The sequence below is a fragment of the Balaenoptera musculus genome, chromosome 19, assembly GCF_009873245.2.
Source record: "Balaenoptera musculus isolate JJ_BM4_2016_0621 chromosome 19, mBalMus1.pri.v3, whole genome shotgun sequence".
Taxonomy (NCBI): Eukaryota; Metazoa; Chordata; class Mammalia; order Artiodactyla; family Balaenopteridae; genus Balaenoptera; species Balaenoptera musculus.
The window spans coordinates 59775788-59796658 of NC_045803.1; the positions used below are offsets into that span (position 1 = coordinate 59775788).

Genomic DNA, 20871 nt, shown 5'->3' on the forward strand with positions numbered 1-20871 from the left:
CCCGAGGCCACCTGCCCACAGCCCAGGGGCCCTGGGACCAGAACCAGGCCTCAGCACGCCTCCCACCGCTGCCCCCAAGGGTCAGGGCTGGGCCTCTGGGAACATGCAGGCTCTGGTCACCTCCGGGGAGGAGGCCCCCAGGCGTCCCCACTACACACGGACAGGCCGCAGGGATCCTGTGCCTCGTCCCGCTGCCGCAGCCGATGGCGGGAGACCAGGGAGGGCCCCCCGGCGCCCAGCAGGCCCACAGAAACCCGCTCCCCGCGCCCCCCAGAGTGTCCCTCCACCCGGAGGGGCTCCCGAGGCCAGGGATGTCCCCCCCAGGCAGACACGCCCCCTGGCTGGGGGCCCTCCTGACAGCCACACACACGGTTCCACCCTCACACTCCGTGACGGATCCCACGGGAACCTGACGCCCAGAGCATCCCGTCCCTCTGTGCCCAGATGCCAACCTGGACAGGTCACGGCCCAGCTGGCTCCTGGTTCCTGGGCTTTCCAGCTTGGGGCTTGGAACTGGCTCAGCTTCTCTGGGCTGCGATTCTCTGTGCCACCGCCTCAGAGGCCAGGCCGAATCAGACGGGACTCCTTGGGGGGGGCACCAGGAAACACGGCCAATCTCCCAGGGCCCCAGGCCCGGGCTCCAGGCCGCGCATCCGCCCCACCACTCCCTTCCTGCCAGCAGCTCAGGGTCGGCCACACGGTGCTGCTGTCCTGCGGGCGCGCCCAGCCGCCATGACTCAGCCAGACCTGGCAGGTTCCATCCACTGTGCTCACCTGAGCGAGGTGTCCTCACCTTGCCGCCCCCCCCTCAGCTCCCGCTGTTACCAAGCCACTGACAACTCTGCCGCAGATTCCCCCCTGGTGAGGCCACCACCGTGTCCCAGGGCTTTAGGGTGCCTTGATTAACGTGCTCGGTGGCCAGGCTTCCTGAGATGCGCCCAGGCTTCCTGAGATGCGCCCAGGCTTCCTGAGATGCGCCCAGAGGTGTGGGAGCCGCAGCACGGCCGCCTCGCACTCAGGGCGACTTTACAAAGTACTTCCACCCACGTCACCTGGAGGGTCACCCCAAGAGCCACGAGGCCAAGCAGGGCAGGTGCTAATCTCACAACTAGAGATGAAGACAACTGGGGTGCAGAGAGGCCCCAGGGATGGAAGGGCGGCTGCTGGTGCTGGGCGCCTGGCGTAGTAGCAGGCTCTGCACCCCCGGCTCCACTCCGGACGGCCTCCCTGCACAGTGTGGGTCCCCCTTCTACAGGTGAAGAGTTCAAGGCTGAGAGAGGCTGAGTGACTTTCCCCAGGAAGCCCAGCAGCAGAGCCGGAACTTGGCCCAGCTCGATGCCGGGAGAGGAAAGGTGACAGAGGCTCGGCCTGGGAGATTTTCCATCCCGCTGCTCTGCTCCAAGGACACCTGCCGGCCCAGCGTGTGGCCTCAAACCACAGGTCCTGAAGACTTTCACAGCCCGGCAGGTGCCGGGCACACAGAGGCCATGCACACTGGAGCCTGGATCCCGACACAGCAGCACCTTGGAGCACCCCAGTGACAGCGTTCAGGATGGGGCAGAAACCACCTGAGGTCCCAGGGCAGCCCCAGTGGGCCCCCCACTCTCTGCCTGTGCACAGAACAGGACCAGGCAGGACAAGGAGGCACTGAAGTGACACAGGGGGTGACGATGTCCAAATTCCCATTTATAAACACCCCGAAGCCCTGGGACCATCCTGGCAGGAGGCTGGATTCCGAGCACGGCCGCTGGCATGACCGTCCCACTACCTCGGGGTCCAGCATCTCGTGTCTCCAGGGGTTGATGTCCTAGGTCTGTGTTCAGAACTGTGGAGAAGGGACAGGACTCCTGGACCCCCTGCCCGGTGGCAAGGGAGGAAGCCCGTGATGTGCCCTATCGCCCAGAGACTAGGAAAGCCACATGGGCTCCCGTGGTCCAGTCACAGCGGGAGCCACCAGAGAGAACACAGTGCAGTGAGGAAACCGGCCTCAAGTTACAAATGACCAGCGGACAGGCGTCGGAAGTCGAGCCCCTGGCAGCCGCACTCACACCATGAGGCCCCCCGCCCACCTGCAGACAGGCCGAGGAGAGAGACTGGAGAAGGGCCTCCAGCTTCTCTCCCCTCCGACGGCCCCAGTGCCCGGCCGCCGCCTCCTGCTCTGCGGGATGACCCTTGGCAGCTCCCGCCACGTCCTTAGGTCACCCCTGCCAAGGCACCCCTGCCCCCACCCCTGCCCTCGGCAGCACTGCCCTCCCTGGGGGCCCCTTCCTCTCAGAGTCCTCAGCGCCCCCCAACCCCCTGCAGGCCTCCAATGCCTCCTGAAGACACACGCAGGCCCCGCCCCGGGATGGCTCTGGAATGTGACAGAGCCCGTGCAGCCCAGAAGCCCCCTGCAGCCTCCCCTGGAGGGTTACTCCCCCAGCTGCCTCATGCCCCCTCTGGCCCTTGAGGGCCAGCGGTCTCCTCCCAGCTGGGCTCCTCAACTCCGCGTGGGCCCCCAGAGGACAGTGCCCTCCTGCCCACCCCTGCAAGCCACTCTCGGCCTCCAGCCCTTCATCCCTCGCTCTCCCAAGGAGGGGGGCGGACAGGGGGCACAGCACAGCCCTCCCAGGGTGGTGGCCCACCCAGTTTGGGGGGCAAGGGAGGCGACGGGGAGGGGAAAGAGGGGTCTCGCTCCAAGAAGAAAGGTGGACGGGTGGAGGGCGAGGCGGGAGGGGAGCCGCCTGGCGAGCGGAGCACGGGCTCCCTCCCTCCCGGCGTGGCCATGCGAGCCTGGCCAGCGGCCCCCCAGCTGGAGTGTCTCCACCTGCAACCCGGGATGGGACAGGATGGGAAGGAAGGCCACCCCGGAGGCCCCAGATCCTAAGAGGGCTACAGTCAGGTGGGGCAGCGGCGGAAGGCCCGACGGGGCCGCGGGGCCGCCTCCAGGGAAAGAGGAGGGCCCGGCCATCCTGCGCCCGGCGTCCCCGGCTTCCTGAGCGGGGACACAGGGACACAGGACCCAGAGCCCACCACTGTCCCCAGCGTCCAGGACCCCGAGGGGAGCTGCTTCCAGGCCAGAGGACGTGCCAGCGCTGCTTCAATGCTCATCCCATCCTCCTGGGGTCACATGATCTGCCCCTTTGCCGGGACAAGGATTCGGGGGCAGGAGAGGACCCCACCGGGGTCACAGGGCAAGGCTGCCCTCCCGACGGGCCCCTCGGTGCCATTCCTGGGCCCTCATGGAGCCTCAGGCCACTGTCCCTGTGTCACCCCACTCCTGACCTCCAGAGATTAGGGCCCAGCCTGGCCATCACTCCCCGGCTGGGACAGTGTGCACCTGCTGATAAGGTGTGGGACGTTCCTGCGGCGGGAAGGGGGTGTCACAGGCAGGGCTCAGCACCCACGGGGCCTCAGGCAGTGCCCGCTTGTCACAGCCTCTGCCTCTGTCCGCTTGCCACCCACAGGACCGGGCAGTAGCCAAGCTGTAGTGACAGTAACAAGAAAACAAGGGCCGAGGGACAAAGAGGCACCACCCCGCCAGCAAGGGTGGAGAGGACCCAGGCGGGTGCTTCCCGCACGGAGTGGAGACACGGGCCCAGCGTGTGTCTGTCGAGCTGAGTGTGTGAGCATGGAGCGTGTGCTAAGCTGAGCCGGCCGCAGGAGAGAGGAGGGAGCCACACTGGACGCGGACAGGCCCCGAGGACCGCGGGCGGCTCGTCTGCCGGGGAGACCGCACAGGCCTCCCGGGAGGGTCACACAGGACGCTACACGCCAGGGCCTGGCTGTGCCCACTCAGGCGAGGCTGCACTTGCCAAAGCACCAGGTGTGCGTCCGACAGCGAGTCTGTCCTGTCCTGGGACTCGGGGTCTGACTCCGGGGAGCTTATCCTGAGGGGAACACTCAGAAGGGAAAGCAGGTGAGCACAGAGATGGTCACTGCGTCCCTGGGAACCCCAGGAACGGGGGTCTGGAGACTGGGACCGTCTCTGCAGCGGCTGAAAGGAATCCGCTTCATCCAACAGGCGGCCCAGGGGAGGCCACGCGGAAGGGCAGAGTGACGGTCCCACCGCAGGAGCGACACCAGGACAAGAGCCTGCAGACGGTGGGACAGAGGCCCCAGAGGAGATCTGAGAGCGGGCAGAGGGCTGGGCAGGCAGCAGAGGAGGGGAGGGGAGGGGAGGGGAGGGGAGGGGAGGGGAGGGGAGGGGAGGGGAGGGAGGGAGGGGAGGGGAGGGGAGGGAGGGGAGGGAAGGGGAGGGAGGGGAGGGAGGGGAGGGATGGGACGGGATGCGATGGGATGGGACAGGACGGGACGGGGACGGGACGGGACAGAGGGCGAGCGGAGGGCACGGGCAGGGCGGGGAGGAAGTGGGAAGGCCCAGCCCAGCGAGCGGAGCGGCCCACCCACCAGGAAACACTCAGGGACCCCACGAGCCAGGCACCGGGTCACAGCCACCAGCTCGGGGGCACAGGAGAGGACGTCCCAGCCAGAAGCATCTGCGCCCACGGGACTTTGAATCAAAAACACCTGCTCTGAACTGAACACCATAAAGAAGATGATTAGCTCTGAACTGGACACCATAAAGAAGACACTTAGGATCGTAGCCACAGGCAGGGAAAACCACGTGCGGTACAAACAGGTGCTAAAGAGCTTACAATCTCGAGTCCACAACGAACCCCCAGAGCCAGAAATAAAAAGACAAACAGTCCAATTTTTTTTAATGGGTGAAGGAGTCTTAGAGACTCGTGCCAGAGAAGATGTCCAAGGTGATTAACATCATCGGCATCCGGGCAACAAAGACTGGAGTCGCGGGAGATGCCACTGCACGCCCCAAACCAGCTAAAATCAGAGGCCAACACCACGTGCGGCGAGGGTGTAGCGCCCTGGAGCGTCCCCTAAACGACAACCAGGAGGACAGATCGAAGCTTCCTTCCAGTGAACATGCGATGCCCGCAACCCAGCAACCCCATGGCCAGAAGTGAATGAAATCCAAGCGTGTGTCCGCGGAGACGCATGCGGCTAGCAGCCTCGCGCCTACCCGCCAGGCGCAACAGGTGATCGGATAAGCAAACGTGGCAGTGCGTTCAGGGGACCTTAGTCAGCACCAGAAAGAAGGAACCACCAGCACACAGAGTCACATCCCAGAGATGTGAAGGCACGGAAGGCAGCAGACACAGAAGTACACACCCCGGTGGTCCCTCGAGCACGGACCCCCCAGTGCAGGCAAAACCGACCTGGGGAAAGAGGTCAGAGTCGAGGCGGGTGAGCGGGAGGGCAGAAACATTCTCCATCTCGTTTGGGGAGGTGGGCAGATGTGCTTGACTGTCAACCCACCAGACAGAACACGTAAGGCCCGACCCTTTACTGTGAGGGCCTGACGTCTCAGTGGAAAGCTCTACGCGTGGACTGTGCCGTCCTCCCCTGGGGGCTCTGTCGGGACCCCAGAGCCTACAGCAGGGCCTGGCACAGGCAGGTTCTCCAGACACGTTTGCCGAGCGAGTGACGCGTAGGAGGCGGCTGAGTGACCAAGCGTCTGGGAGGGAGGAGGGCAGCCACAGGAGGTGGTGGCAGGGGGACAGCCGGCAGGTTCCGGGGCGAGGACAAGCTGGGGGAGTTGGGAGACCAGATACAAGCTGGAGGTTGGTGGAGGAAGAGACGCAGCCAGAGGAACTGCGGGGGGCGGGGGGGGGTCACCCCAGACACTGACGTGAGTGGGGGCGGGGCTCCCGGGAGGCAGGAGTGTCACGGGCGAGAACTCTGCCCCCGGGGTGCTCATCCGTGACATGAAAAGCCACTAGTGCCCCCCTCTCAGGAGCGAATGTGCTGCTGGCAGCAGGCCGGAAAGTGAGCGGAGGCTCGTCCTGAGGGGGGCCCCGTAGGTGGCTCTCGGATGTCCCGGGAAGGCCACTTGGCTGTGGGATGCATCTGGACGCAGAGCCGGAAGCCTGGGGCTGGGTGTGCCGAGGCCCCTGTCTGTCCAGGCCGGGGGGGTGATGCTTGCGGACATGGGTGGAGGCTGCAGGGGGCTGGGGGACGGGGGGACGCTGAGGTAGAGAAACGATGCAGCGCTGTGTGCCCACGTGGCGGCCAGCTGGAGAGGACAGTCACCGCCGGCGGCCCACACCGGCACACGGGGACCGGGGTCTCGGCAGTGAGGGTGACCTGCCCCTCCGTGAAGCAGCCCAGGGACAACCCACCCCCCCAGCAGGGGAGACAGGTTCATGTGGCACAAAGCCCCTCAGGGCTCCTGGGCGTGTCCCGTGGTCACTACGATCCCTGGCCACCGACGGGGAAGAGAGGATGAAACAGCTGAGCTGGGGGTAGTGGCACAGACGGTTGAGTTTCCCTTTGAAAAGCTCCCGTTAATGCTGTTATGATGACGCGTTGTTTCAAATGGTGTTTTAACCGTAATCAGAAATCAAGTGAATGAGAGAGAGGGAGGCAGAACAGGACCCTGGGGCCCCGAGGGGAGGCTGGGGTGTGACTGGGGGCGGCCACAGGTCACAGGCCCTGGCAGTGCCAGGAGGTGAGAGCGCCCGAGGCCCAGGCCTGAGGCCGCTGAGGCTCCTGCTCGGAGGCCCCCGCCCGGGAGCCGGGCTGTGTCCGCTCCCGCTCTGCCCATGCAGACCCAGCCACGGTCCGGGCCACGATCACGGGCCTCTGGCTGCTCCCGCAGGCCCAAGGAATCTGTGCACATAGCAGTTCTGTTCTTTTGTTTTCCCCAGAGGATCCACGGGAGGCCACTGAAGGGCAGGGGAGGCGGGGAGAGCTGGGGGGACGGGCCCGGCCGGCACACCTGGGCACTGCCGGGGGCCTGAGAGGCGCGTCCCTCCCGCCTCAGCGCCCTGCATGGGACACGTCCCACCACGCGGCCAGCGGTTAGGACCCCAGGACGGAGGCCCCGCCCACCCCGGCCCCCGACCTGCTCTCAAGGACAGCAGCCCCCAGACCCCTCCCGCTCGGCGGAAGCCGCCGGGCCCGGTTCAGCCGCCCGTTCGCTGGCAAAGGAAACCACAGGAGGCAGCTGAGGTGGCCACGGTCCCTCTTTAGCCTGACCCCGGGGAAGGAGAAGAGGCCCGGCTATATATACTCACGGAGAAAAACAGCACGCAGGTCGGAGCCTGGTAAACAGTCGGCCGTTACAGGCAACTAAAAATACTCCCTATAATTATGTTATTAAAACACACCAGAAAAATTGACCCGCCCCACTCGGCAAAGGCCCGAGACGGCACAGGGAAGCGCGGGCCACGCACGTCGGCCTGAGGGTGCCCTGGCGGCAGCGGGCGGCTGGGCTGGGCCGGGCGATGCCCATCGCAGTCGGCAGCTTCTGCAGGGCTGCCTGCAGCGCCGGTCCCAGCCTTGCGGGCTCCTCTCCAGGGCAGAGGCTGCTGACCCCGGGCCACCCCAAGAAACGCTCTCACACGTGTCGGGGTGGGCGGGGGCGCTGCCGTGGCCCCAAAGACCCGCAGCCGCCTAACCTCACAGGAGGGGACACAGCAACCTTGGGCCCCAGCCGCTGACCAGGGCCTTCCTTCTGAGAGCAGGAAAAAAGGATTAAAGAAGGAACTTAGTCTCATCTGACCCAACACTTCACTGTTTTATGACAAGTATTGATACATTACTTGTGTAATTAACACTAAATTAAAGAATCAAAATGGGGATGGGGGCAGGGGGGGTCAAGCCTCAGGTCTCTCCGGCCCCGACTGTCCACTCGGCACTGCCCTGCCCTCTCCACCCCAACCCAACCCTCCGACTGGCCACCACTAGGGGATGGGAGACCCCAGCTACCAGGCCACCTGCTCGCCTCCTTCCACAGACGGTCCGACCCTGGAGGGCTGCACTGATCTGGGGCCTTGGATCTGCCATCCTGCCCCCTCCCCGGCCTGGCTGGCAACTTCTCTCCCTCCAGCAGACCAGCCTTGCCGGGTGCCCGCCTCCCCCCAGCCCCGCCCAGCCTGGACCTTGTTCTGTATGGCGTCACTGGCTGCACTGTGTTTCTTTCCCATCTGGGCTCAGCACAGCGTGAATAAATACGGCAAAGGCACTTACAGAACCAAGGCGCCGGGAGCTGCGGGGGACCCACACCCCCCTTTACAGTCAAGGAAACCTCGGCCTCCATTAGAGAGGAGAATGGGCCCAGCCCCTCCCATGCCCACCGCCACTGGCCCTGAACCAGAACCTAGACGCCTGCCCGGAGCACCGTCCCACGAGACCTGGGTGAGAGAACGCTTGAATGAACTCGGGGAAAGGTCCCACGTGAGCACAGGAATCTGAGCAGGCGGGTGTCACGCACGGTGGCTCTGGACACCACGCCTCCCCGCCTGGAAACGGCCTGTGGCCGGCGGGCAGCTCTGCACATTCCGGACCTGGTGGTGGGCGGCTCTTCCACTCGGCCCCCCAGGACTGCCCTGCCCTGCCCCGTCCAGGGACCAAGAGATCAGAAACCTGGGATCGGCCTTCAAGCTTTTATTGTCTTGTTTACAGGCGAGGAAACTGAGGCCCAGACAGAGGGGTGAGGGCCTGGCAGGTTCGGAGCGGGACAGACGCTGGTGCCACCCACAAGCCCCTCCAGCAAGGCCAGCCTCCCCCTCTCCTCCCTGAGACCTCCCACCCCAGGTTCTCCCACCCCGCCAGCAGGTGTGGGACTCACCTGCCCGGAGAAGGAAAAGATTTCACCCCCAGATTCATCCTGTCTCGCCTGTGTTCTAGTCCCCCAAGCCCCAGGTTCCTCATGCAGAAAACAGGCTTAACTCAACTCAGAGGGGTTCAAAGGTCAGGAGTGGGGCAGAGCTCACAGGCAGAGCACCGACCCCCCTGAAGACAGCCTCAGGCTCCAGCTGCTGCGCAGCAGACACAGCGGCCCTCTGACCCACTTCTGTGACTCCTGGAGTCTGCAGCACGAGGAAGAATGAAATTGCTTTGGTAACCAGGGGGAAAAAGTCTACAAACAAAAGAATCCACATAAAAAAAGTCTATATATTTCTAAAACAGATAACAAAGAAAAGACCAAGACTTCATTGAATTCTATGGAAAAGGGGATTCCTGAGGACCAGGGTGGTCAAGAGTGGCTTCCTGTAGGAGGCAGCTCACACTGGGCCCTAAAGACTGTGCTGGTGGGGCACAGCGGGGGCAGGGGATACCCTCGACCCCTGTAGGGGCCCTGCCACAGAAGGCAGTCCCCTGCAGCTGTGCTCAGAGCAGATGGGCCCCTTTCCCTCTCCATCTTTGAGCACCGGAAGTGTCAGAGGGAGAGACACTGCCCAGGAGGCAGCCCCGGCGACAGGATCTGAGACGCTTGTCACCCCGCCCCCCCCCCAATCAACACTGCCCCGCAGGACCCTTCCCGCTGGGCCTGACTGCTGCTGGGATGGCCACCTGCAAGATGACCACAGATGACCTGTCCTCGGCTCCTGGGTCGACCCCAGCCCCTTCCCTGATCATGCACACTGAGCCCTCGGGTCCCGTCAACCGGGCACCTGAGTCCTGCGACTTATTCAGTTCTCGGAGGGGCTGCAGGAGGCCAAGTCTCCCCCACAAGGTGGCAGATGAAAGCGAGACCTACCCTCAGCTCTTGGGGCCTCTGAAAGGGGCGGCCCCAGGCTCACTGCCAGCCTGAGAGCCTAGCGGGGTGTCACCACCAGGGGGTGGGTAGGGAACTCCCAGGCCTGGGTTTCTAACACGGCCCCGCTGTCCCAGGCCTCTGTCTTCTCACTGCCTTCCTGCCAGCCTCACAGGGCTGTTAAGACGGTGATGGTGAAAACACGATAAAAAGGAGGAAGTGTCCCCATTCTAAACGGTGACACGGCAGTGACAATCAGGCTGGCGCAGGTGACGACGCTGGCGTGCGGTGGGCGTGTCCACGAGGCCGGAGCCCCATCCATCCCGCAGGCGGAAGCCATGTTGCCACCCTGCACGTGTTTCCCTGTCAGTGATACAGTTACTGCCTTCTAACCACCTGCCTTTGGGCTACAGTGTTGCTTTTGGGCTGCCCGTTAGGTCGAGTCACGGGGCGGGTCCGTTCCGTGGGAATCACAAAGTGTTCTGTCCTGACGTCTCTCTAGAACCTTCCAGCTCTGGGTCCTGACCCCCAGGGCTGCAGGGACCACAGGTGAGATGTCGAAGGCCGTCACCCTTCCCGGGGGGGCGGGGGGGTGGCTAGGGAGTCTCTGCTGTGACGAGGTGGAGGTAGGATTTTGGGGGGCAAGGGGCACCCCAGGATGACCCAAACCCTCACTGCGGCCGCTGCCTGAGCCAGCACAGGCACAGGTCTGACCAATACCCTCTGACGGCCTCATCCAGCACCCACCACTCAATGGGAAACACCGCAGAACTAACCAGCTCCACCAAAGCTCGTCACAGAGTGAGGGGCGCTCAGAAGGCAGCAGCCCAGCGAGGTCCCTCAGGAGCTGCCCACGCCCGGACCCGAGAGCCGGCCTCCAGCCTCTCAGGTGTCACTGCGTAGGGCTCTTGGCCGGCTCTACATCACCCTCCCACAAAGCTCAAGAGAAAATACGGAAGGCCAAGCCCCACACCCAGACACAGAATCCATGAGGGGCATGGCCAGGGTGTCAGGGTTTTGATTAACAGACTTCATTTGGGGGACAGTTTTAGATTCACAGGAAAGCTGAGCCAAGTGCACAAAGAATGATCATCATCAGGATGCGAACAGCTCTCAGGTGACTCCGATATAGCCCAGGTGGGAACCCTGAGCTAGTGCCGCCTCTGCATCCAGAGACCGAGAGACCTACCCTCCCCCACCAAAGCACCCACTTGGGTTACAGCCAAGAGCCCGAAGAACACAGATTAATTCTCGGGGTCAACAAACTCTGGCCCTGGGGCTGAGCCTGGCTCCACCACTTGTTCTGCTATAGTTCACAAGCTAGGAGTGGTGTTTACATTTTTTAATGGTTGGAAAAAATACCAGAAGAGCTCATGATGTGAAAATATTTACTATCCAGCCCATCACAGAAAAAGTCTGCTGACCCTGAATGCGTAGACTGCACCGTGTGGGGAGGCGCGCCCTTCAGGAGCGAGCACCCACCCGCGCAGGCCTACCCAATTCCCCTCCTGGCTTCGCAGCCTAAGGAGGCTGCAGGTGTGCTGCGGGGCCGTTCGAGGCCAACCTGCCCCTTTGAGAAGCTTACCGGCTTCTGAGCCGGACTTCCAGCTGGGTCTGTTCTGCTAGCCTGTTAACGTCTACTCTCCAGAGGCACGAGGAGAAAGGCCGGCGGACCCTGCGCTCTCCCGAGCACATCCCGGACTGTCCTGTCCGTACAAGGCTGACTCAGACCCTCCTCCCTGACCTCAATGGTTTTCATTGATTCCTGTCCTGAAAATTTTCCCAAGTCTCACCACCTTTCTCTGCTACAAATCAAAACACAGTCTGTCTGGGAGCCGAGTGCAGGCTGCTCTGGGTCCCACATTCCTAGCCCACTTGGAGCCCGCTCCTACCTATAACAGAAGTTGGCAGATTCCACCTGGAGTGATTTCAGAGGCTCTGGAAAGGCTTTCAGCATAAAAACACCAACACCCACCATGGTCTGACAAGTTTTCACCCAAAAGGCAGACTCACATCGCAAACCCTTCCATGTTTCCGCGAATTAATTTAATCAGACCACTTTCCAGCTCACACCCAGTAGAGAAAGCCCCAGTGGAGGGAGCGGAGGGCCAAGGGCCGGCCTGTGAAGGGTGAAGTGAGTCTCGGGCACTCTGCCCTGGGCACAGGGAGGCCAGGAGGGGTGCAGAGGGGAGGGGCCATGGAGCAACGGGAACCACAACTACAAGCTTTCCGGAAGGGACACCGATGACATGGCAAGCAGCGGACACTCGTGCCAGGGTTGCGGACCTTCAGCTCTGATACCAAGACCAGAGCCTTCTGCGGGGCATTCCCTCCCCCAGCCCGGGGCACAACCTGCCCGGCCCCTCTCGCAGCACTAGAGCCCAGCGGAGTAAGCCAGGACACCAGGGCGGCAGGGAGGAACCCCAACTGTGTTTACCAGAGCATGGGCCTGCCCTAGTCCGGCTGGGGGGTGGGGACGGGAAGGGGAAGAGTGAGGGGGGCCGAGCCCAGGGCACAACGCCGTTAGAGCCTCCGGAGGCTCCAGATTAAACAGCTCCAGGCAGGAAGCCCGCCTTCTCCCAGATTGGTCAGGAAGTCGTGATGCAAATTTGTGTTTTGTTTTGTTTTTTTAAACACGAAAGAGAAAAAGAGATTCGTGCCCCCCTCACCGACGCCCCAGCCCCTCACATAGGAGCCGACATTCCCCCACCCTCGTGCCCCTACTCTCAGCGCCCCAGGGTGTAGGCACGAGCCGCCCTCTCCGGGGGTCGCTCGCCGCCCGCCCCTGTGGCCGCCCGGGTGCCATCTGCCCGCCACCCCGCCGCCGCCCTCCCAGCCTGGCGCTGGGACGGGGCCCCGGCCTCCCCGGCGCTCTCATGCTTCTGGAATGCGGGCGCCCAGGGCCGCGCGCATCCCGGGGAATCTCCGCGCCCGCCCGCCCGCGCACGGTCGTCGCCCCGCCAGCCTCGCTGGGCGACCGGGCCGGAAACCGGGAGCGGGGACGCAGACCCCGTCCCAGACCAGAGCCCGCCGCGCACGCCCCCACTCACCAGCCAGGAGCGCGAAGGGCAGCAGCAGCCAGTAGAGGACGGCGCCGAGCACGTGCGGCTCCATGCCCGAGGGGCCCGCGGGGCCGGCCCGGGGTCGCTCGGCCGCCGCGGCGCTAAAGGGCGGCGCTGGGGAGCCGCGGCCGGCGCATGGCGCACAGGGCGGGTCGCCGCACGTGCCGCGCGCAGTGGCCAGGACCCCGGCTGGTCGATGGGGACACGAGCGCCTCCGCGCCCTCCTGGTCCTCCTCCTAGGGCCGGGGTCCGCCGCGCCCCGCCGGTGCCAACGGCTGGGGCCCGCGCTCGCTCCGGTGTCAACCCTGCGCCGCAGCGGAGCGCAGGGCACGGCTCTCGGCGGCTCGCGGAAGCCGAGCAAGGCAGGACGCGACTCAGCACCTCCCTCCCCCCTCAGCCCGCCCGCGGGCCTTTATAAGCTCGGCCCCCGCCCTCCCGGCGTGCCCGCCCCCGCGCCTTCCCGACGGCCCGGCACGCCCCGGCAGCCCCCAGCACCCCCTCCGCCGCTCCGTGCTGCCCGCGGCCCCCACCAGCCCTCCCGGCCGGGGCCGGCCAGCGGGGACCGGGGACCCCCGTGCGGCGCACTCCCCGAGAAGACCTCCACCCTCAACAGCCTTGGCGCTGCCGCTCGGAGTCGCGTGGGGGCGGGCGGGGGCCGCTTCTCCCCCGGCGGTCCCGGCCCGGAGGGCTCAAGAAAGGGTCCCTATCGCCGGGCTTCCGCGGCAGCACGCCACCCGCAACTGTGCCCCGCACTGCAGGACCAGCTGAAGCTTTGCTCCCGCGGACGCGGATCCGCAGCGCCCCCTGGGGACCGTGGGGTGGCTCGGAGGCCCCGCCCGCAGGGCCAGGGCCGCGGCCAGGCTGGATGTCGGGTGGGAGGCCCTTGAGGTCCGACAGGGGCTGGGGGCCGCTTCCACCCGCGCCTGCCACCACCGCCAGCTCTGCCCTGATCCCTCTGCCATAGGAGGGAGGCGATAACCGCCCTTGGGTGGCCAGGCCAGGGTCTGAGCCCAGGCTGCGCTGGGCACTTCACCTGGCCACCCCAGTTTGGCCTTCTCCACCCTTGAATGGGGCTGGGAAAGGAGGAAAAAAGAGCCACAGTGTGTAAGGCAGAGTCCACCGAGGGTGACGGGACCCGGGACCGGGTGAGGGCCTGAGGAAGCTGATGGGTGCGGTGGGGACCCAGAGCCTGAAGATGGCACCGCCCGGCTCCAGCTGGCCAACCATCCCAGCTCCAACACAGGCCCAGACCCTCCCACTCTTCAAAAGCCAGAAATGGGGACTTTGATGACATCTGGTGTTTCAGTGCTGACTGGATTTCTCCCTGCCTCTCGTCCTGCCTGCTCCTTCCTGGGGTCATGTCTGACCCTGGACTTTCTCTAGACCCCTTGAGACTTGTAGCCTCGGGGTTCCTCCCCACGGTCAGAGACCAAAGGAGGCTGGGGACATGGGGTTGAGCTCCTTGAGAGTCCCAGGACCCACCTGTAAATGCTGCCTATTCCCAGCCTCTAGAGAGATGGCTAGAACCACCCTCAAGGTTAGGCCTGAACCTGGCCGCCTGAGGCTGTCCCTTGGCAGGGATTGTGGCCAGGGTCTCCGAGCAGCACCAGCGTCCAGAGAGATGACCGAAGGACAGCCCACGGCAGCTCTACTGGCTGCCGGCCTTCTGCCCAAGAGGCCAGCCCCCTCTCTGAGCCTTGGGGGGCATCTGTGAGATGGGATGGGGGCCAGCTGCAAAGCTGTGAAGATTTAAGAGGAGAACATGTAAAAGTGACGTGAAGTAACGCACACCCTTGAGGGGTTACCATCGGTCCCCTCGGTTACTCACCCTGGTCATTCTTAACCGGGCTGTGGACTGGAGAGAGGAGGGGGAGAGACAACAGGCAGAACAGACACAGCATTGTGGTTAGGGCTCCCCCCACCCTGCCCTCTGCCTGGCCTGCCCTCAGGGTGACCAGGGGACAGCAGGGGGCCCCTCTCGGGACACTGATGTTCACCCACGCCGGGCCTTGTTTGCATAAAGGGTTTAAATGCAAAAACAACAAAAAGCTTAAAAACCACTCCCTTAAGCTAAGTCCTTCTAAGGCCTAGGTTACAAGGTTTTAGACTCTGTCCCAAGAGCAAAGTCTGAGGGGGAAGCAGGAGGACTCAGAATGGGGATGAGGAGACAAGAGCCCTGGGCAGGCAGGCCCCCAGCACCCCCGCAGCTTCGGGGACCTGGCTCACAGCGCTTCCCACCCTCCCGTCTGGCTCCAGAACAAAGAAAGGACTTTCCCTGCAGAGGAGCAGAACGTATGCTTCCAAGAATTGTGAGCAGCGAAAGACAGGAAAGAAACGAACTGTTCTGGCAAATTTAGGAGCTGTTAGAAGAAATCACCGTGTATCCTGCCATGGAGCGCTTCAAAGCAGTTAGAGAGTGAAGCAACTCTCTGTGTATCAATATGGAACAATCCCTAAGATACAGTATTACAACTGGGAAAAGCAGAGGCGTTGGCCCACGCCTGGCCTTCGTGGACACAGTCTCTGGGAGGAACACAAGCCATAGCCAGGCCAGTAGGGGTGCAGCTGCACTATCGGATGGGAGGGGAACAATGGTTGCTGAAATGCCTTTTTGTCTTGTGGGTTTTTGCTGTATACATGTATCACCTATTCACAAAATACATTTTACAAGAGCACAGTGGGGACAGATTCTCAGCAGAAGAACTTCCCAACCTGCCGACTTGCCAAGTAGGGGGCGGGGGCAGTCCTGGCTGTTCAGTAATGCAGGTTCTAATCCTTTGCAGATGAGGACACGGGGGCCCGAGGGGGGGACGTCATTTGCCAAAGGACGAGCCAGGCCTTAAGGCCAACTTTCCTGATTCCAAGCCCAAAGCCATTTCTGCCCTACCACCCCATGGCTCGGGGTCCTACCACACTTCTTGATTAAAATAGAAATGTAACCACTATGGAGAACAGTATGGAGATTCCTTAAAAAACTAAAAATAGAGCTACCATATGATCCAGCAATCCCACTCCTGGGCATATATCCAGAGAAAACCGTAATTCAAAAAGATACATGCACCCCAATGTTCATTGCAGCATTATTCACAATAGCCAGGACATGGAAGCAACCTAAATGTCTATCGACAGATGAATGGATAAAGAAGATGTGGCACATATTTACAGTGGAATACTCTTCAGCCGTAAAAAGAATGAAATAATGCCATTTGCAGCAACATGGATGGACCTAAAGATGATCATACTAAGTGAAGTAAGTCAGACAGAGAGGGACTTCCCTGCTGGTCCAGTGGTTAAGAATCCCCGCTTCCACTGCAGGGGGCACAGGTTCGATCCCTGGCTGGGGAACTAAGATCCCACATGCATGCTATGGACCAAAAAAAAAAAAAGAGAGAAAGACAAATATCGTATGATATCACTTATGTGTGGAATCTAAAAAAACAAGATACAAGTGAACTTACTTACAAAACAGAAACACACTCACAGACTTTGAAAACAAACTTATGGTTACCAAAGGGGAAATGCGGGGTGCGGGTGGGGATAAATTAGGAGTTTGGTATTAACATATACACACTACTATATATAAAATAGATAGTCAACAGGACCTACTGTTATAGCACAGGGAACTCTACTCAATATTCTGTAATAACCTACATGGGAAAAGAATCTGAAAAAGAATGGATATATGTCCGTATAACTGCATCACTTAGCTGTACACCTGAAACTAACACAACATTGTAAATCAACTATATTCCAATATAAAAGAGAAATTAAATTAAAAAAATAGTAATTTAGTCTTGGAAAAGCAGGAGTGGTCAGGTCCCCCGTGGAGAGAGGAAGGGCCGAGGCAAGAGTGTCATCAGAGGGGCCGTCGTCACTCAGGTTTAACTTTTCCCCAAGGATAACATCGTCATCCTTACCTGTCTCTATACTTACAACTTATTTCTGAGAAGTGTCCGTGAACAGATGAGTGGATAAACCAAATGTGGTCCCTCCACACAATGAAACATTATCTGGCCGTGAAAAGGAAAGTACTGATTCTGCTACAGCCTGGATGAACCCTGAGAACATTCTGCTCAGCAAAAAGAAGTGAGACACAAATGGGCAAGTACTGCACAATCCCACTTATATAAAACATCTAGAATAGACAAATTAATAAAAATGGAAGCTAGATTAGAGGTTCCCGGGGCTGAGGGCGGAAGGGAATGGGGAGTTACTACTTAACAGGCATGGACTTTCTTTTTGGGATGATGAGAAAGTTCAGGAAATGGTTACAAATGGTGGTGGTTACACAACAACGTGAATGTACTTAATGCCACTGAATCGCGCACTTAAAATGATTAAAATAATAAATTTTATATTATGGGTTTTTACCACTATGAACAACTAACTTGAGAGATTCTCACGAGGCTAAGCGGATTTCCCTGCAGCCCACACTATGGCGTCCTCCACCGGGGGCCTCCCCAGAGGCAACCACGTTGTCTGTTTCTTCTGAATATTGTTCTCCTGACTCCTGGCCAGAGACTTGATGAGATCGGGGATTATTTTTTAAATTCCCCAAGTACATTCCCACTGAGTCTCCCCAGCCCTCCTTTCCTGGAAACAAGACCAGGAATCGATCCAGCGGAGAACAAGCCCAAGTCATGCTCCTGTCAGCGGTTCCCAGGCCTGGTTCCTTCTGAGGGACCCGTCCTACCGGAGCCCCCTCCCAGCCACCTGCCCACCCGGAATCGGCCGAGTGACCCTGCCTCCTCGCTGCCCGAAGGCCCAGCCCTCGGCCCTGTCCCTGCTCAGGACGTGACTGGACCAGAGTCAGCAGTGGCGCCTGCTTCTGCACTTGCAGCTCCCAGTCGGTCTGGAACCTGCCCGCCTCACGGGCTCACGGGCCGGCTGAGTTGGGAGGCTGGCAATCGGCGCCTACAACGCAGACACGCGCCTACGGGGGCCTGTAGCTGCGAGCCCTTCACAAGCCGCCACCAGGAATGGCGTGGGCTCTAAACCCACACTGCGGGGAAAGGTGGCCCGATGAATAACTGGGTTTTCCACGTGAAGCCAACTTTTAGAAGTTTGTCAGTGGTTTCCCTACCCCCATCTTGGCAGCAAAACCGGACTCCAGCTGGTCGGGATGATGGAGGGACCAGGTCAAAATGATCGGGTCGGGGCTGATGGCCCGGCCCCGGGCGCAGACACTGCCCAGCTGCAGAGACGAACCGGCCCCGCACCCAGCATCCCCTGTGGCTGACAGGCTAGCGGGGCAAGTAGGGTGAGGGGCTTCACAGAGGTGACATGCCTGGCTGAGACCGACGGCTCTGCCCAGCCCTCCGCCGCCTGGCCCACGCCAGCATTGAGTGCCTCCCTGGCTCTGCCTGGGAGGGCACGGGAGGAGGACTGAGCCGGCAGCAGTGGGGACGGGAGGAGGGGAGGGGGCGGCAGGGGCAGAGGCTGGGTCGGGGAGAGTGTCTGAAGCATGGCCCTCCCCATGAACTGGGATCACTTCCACCGTCAGACAATGCTTAGGATTATGAGGGGCGGGCGCTGTGGAAAATGTCCAGCACCAAACTTGCACAAAGCAGGTGAGTGAAGGGACAGAGGAGGCAGGTTAACATGGGGCATGAGTGAGACGGCCCGTTACCCCTTCATGGATTAGGACCTGGGGGCCGGGGGTCAGTAGTGCACCAGTGGTTCTAAAGAGAATCAATAACACGAAAGTGTTTATAACACGTGGAAAAACTGAGCTCGGAGAAGGGGGTGCTGCGCCCAAGGACAGTCCAGGCTGACCGGCCTGCCCTCTGCCGGGTCCTGGTTTCGAGAACTCCTGGGCCTCTCCCTGCGGAGGATCCCTTCCCCGCAGGGCTCCACTCAGGCTACACTGAGCAAGGTGCTAAGGGGAGAAGACGGCATTTCTCACCATTTCTACATCTTCTTCACTCTGGTTGTTGGGAAGGGGGTTGATTCTGAGATCTCACTGCCCCAGCAACATCCCGAAGGAATCCAGGACAGACAACCCAGGTGTCCTGGGCAGCGGACGGGGGCTGGCTGGGACAGGGCGGCCTCAGCGACCACGCGTTACAACCCAGGCCTGGGAGGACCAGGCGAGCATCACCAGGTGAGCGGCTCAGCTGGCGGCCCTGATGGGTCACACTCACCCCCTCCTCCCTTCCTATAGCCATCCGATCTCAGCGGCAGGGCTGCCACGGCCTCTTCTGGGCCTCTCGCCCCGCACCGTCCTCCACGCAGCAACCGACTGATCCACTGTTAACACGGATCTACCGCTCCCCTCCCCACCAGCCTCAGAGGAAGTTCAAACTTTTTCGGGGGTATTCTGAGTCCTCTGTGGGCTGGTGATCATTCCTGCCCTGGCCACACAGTCTGTCCCTCCCTTCAACTCCCAAAGTCCTGGGCTGGGCCCTCCTTGTCCAGTCCTTGGATGCACCGGCTCTGCCCCGCGCTAGTGACCGATCAGTTCTTGCTCCTGAGCTCCGCCCTGAGGCAGCACCCTGCAGGCTGGCCCCGTGGACCTGCAGGACACCCTCTCGGGCAGTTCGGTCACCTGCCCACAGCCACACACGCAGCTGCAGGCAAGGGTCAGCGTCTGCTCTCGTCTTGAGTCCACCCACCCCTCTGATCCAAAGCCACGGGCTTCTGCCCAACTAACTGCATCAGCCTCTCCCTGGCCCCAATCCACCCAGGACAGTCTTTCAAAATACTGCCGGCATAAGGCTTCCACTGCCCTTAGGAGAGACCAAAATGCCCTCTGAGGCCATGTACGCCCCCTCGTGCCAGCATATTGCCCTCACTGCCCGAGCTCCAGGGCCCCCAGCCCCACCCAGACCCCACCGTGGCATCCTCAAGCTGCTCCCTGCCGGCCCATCCGCGTGGCCAGGCCCCTAGGGAGCGTCACTCCCACCCAATCCACCTCTGCTGGGTCAGGCTCTCCCAGGGGCCTATTTATACACTTGTTTAAGTATGTTTCCCCACTGGCCGCTCCCCACAGGCCCCTGGGCTCCGTGCTTGGTGCCCGGTGCATAGTGGGAGCTCAGTAAATCCTGCTGAATGGACGGACGGCCGCCTCACTTCAAGCCCGAGCTCTTAGCACCAACTAACCTTCCACTCTGCCAGGCCTTGAGCTCTCAGATGCAGGACTCCCCAGCTCACCCTGGACGGGGTGGCTTGTGGCGGGACCTTCAAGGTGCTAAAGGTGGGACGTTACAGCCCCTCGAGTGCAGTCCACGGGCCACGGCAGGAGGGGTGCCCACCTGTGTCAGGAGCACAGATGCCCATGCTCGCCCTGGGGTGGAGGGAAGGAACGCGCTGGGCGGACGCGGGGGCGTTTTGGCTTCCTCGGGACAAGCCCCTCGGTCTCAGGCACGGCCCTACTGTCAGGCTGTTCACGCAGGTCTAGGCATTCTCCCTGGGACGACTTCTGACCACGGAGGACGCCTTGCTACGTGGGGCCACCCTAGTGGGCAAACGGTGCGGCGGGAGGGCAGCAGGAGTCAGGACATGGGGGCGGTCCCTGCAGGCAAGCCGGGACGTGGCAGGACCCTGGGGCTGCAGTGACCAGGTGACCCCGGCGGCCGGCGCCGCGGCTGGGCCAGTCTTGTGTGCCTGTGAGGTCGGAACTCGGCAGCGCCTGGAACCTTCCCGCCCTGGCGCGCAGCTCGTCTGCACCCAGCTCGGCCCCAGGCGGCAGCCCCGCCCCCTGCGAGCTCGCCCCGCCCATTACGTAGTCCTCCCCCACGGCCTCGGGGGGCGAAGCCACGTGACGGACAAGGCCCCGCCCCTCTCGGACCACGCCCATGCTAGGCTGCCCCCGATCCCCACCCCACGTCTCCGCCTCCGTGATTGGCAGCTCCAGGGTAAGCCGCGGACCTGCCCCTGCGGGTGCTCGTCCACTCGAGGGCTGGGCCTGGGGTTGGCCCTCGCCTCCGGCCTCCAGGAGCTTCTTCCTGCGCTGCAGGGTCCTCGCACGTCTCTTCCATGTGCCCGGCCACACCCATCCTGCCTGCTCCGGGCTCCGCAAGCTGGCCCTGGGCAGTGGCGAGCCGCTGGGAGTTGGGCTGCACTTGCATTTGCCTTTAGTTAATTTTAACACCCTTTGCCGTTACCGGAAAACTTTTAAGCCTACTTAGAACAGCTTGGGCACATGAGTCCACTTTTCCAATTTCATGATTTCGAAATAAAGATCGAGTACGCCATGAAAATTTAGCATGCTTCAAATTGAGATGTGCTGTCAGTGTAAGATACATGCTACACTTAGTATGACTGGTA

General features: G+C 61.8%; 1 protein-coding gene across 7 annotated transcripts in view; it reads right to left on the bottom strand.

Moving 5' to 3' along the window:
• Positions 1 to 13000, bottom strand: part of PIEZO1 (piezo type mechanosensitive ion channel component 1) — a 55375-nt gene extending 42375 nt beyond the window's left edge. For all 7 annotated transcript variants that reach the window (XM_036834317.1, XM_036834312.1, XM_036834315.1 and 4 more), the window contains exon 1: positions 12592 to 13000. In XM_036834317.1, the coding sequence (XP_036690212.1) occupies positions 12592 to 12655 (64 nt within the window). In that variant the 5' untranslated portion in view covers positions 12656 to 13000. The remainder of the gene's footprint in view (positions 1 to 12591) is intronic.
• Between the last annotated feature and the right edge of the window lie 7871 nt (positions 13001 to 20871).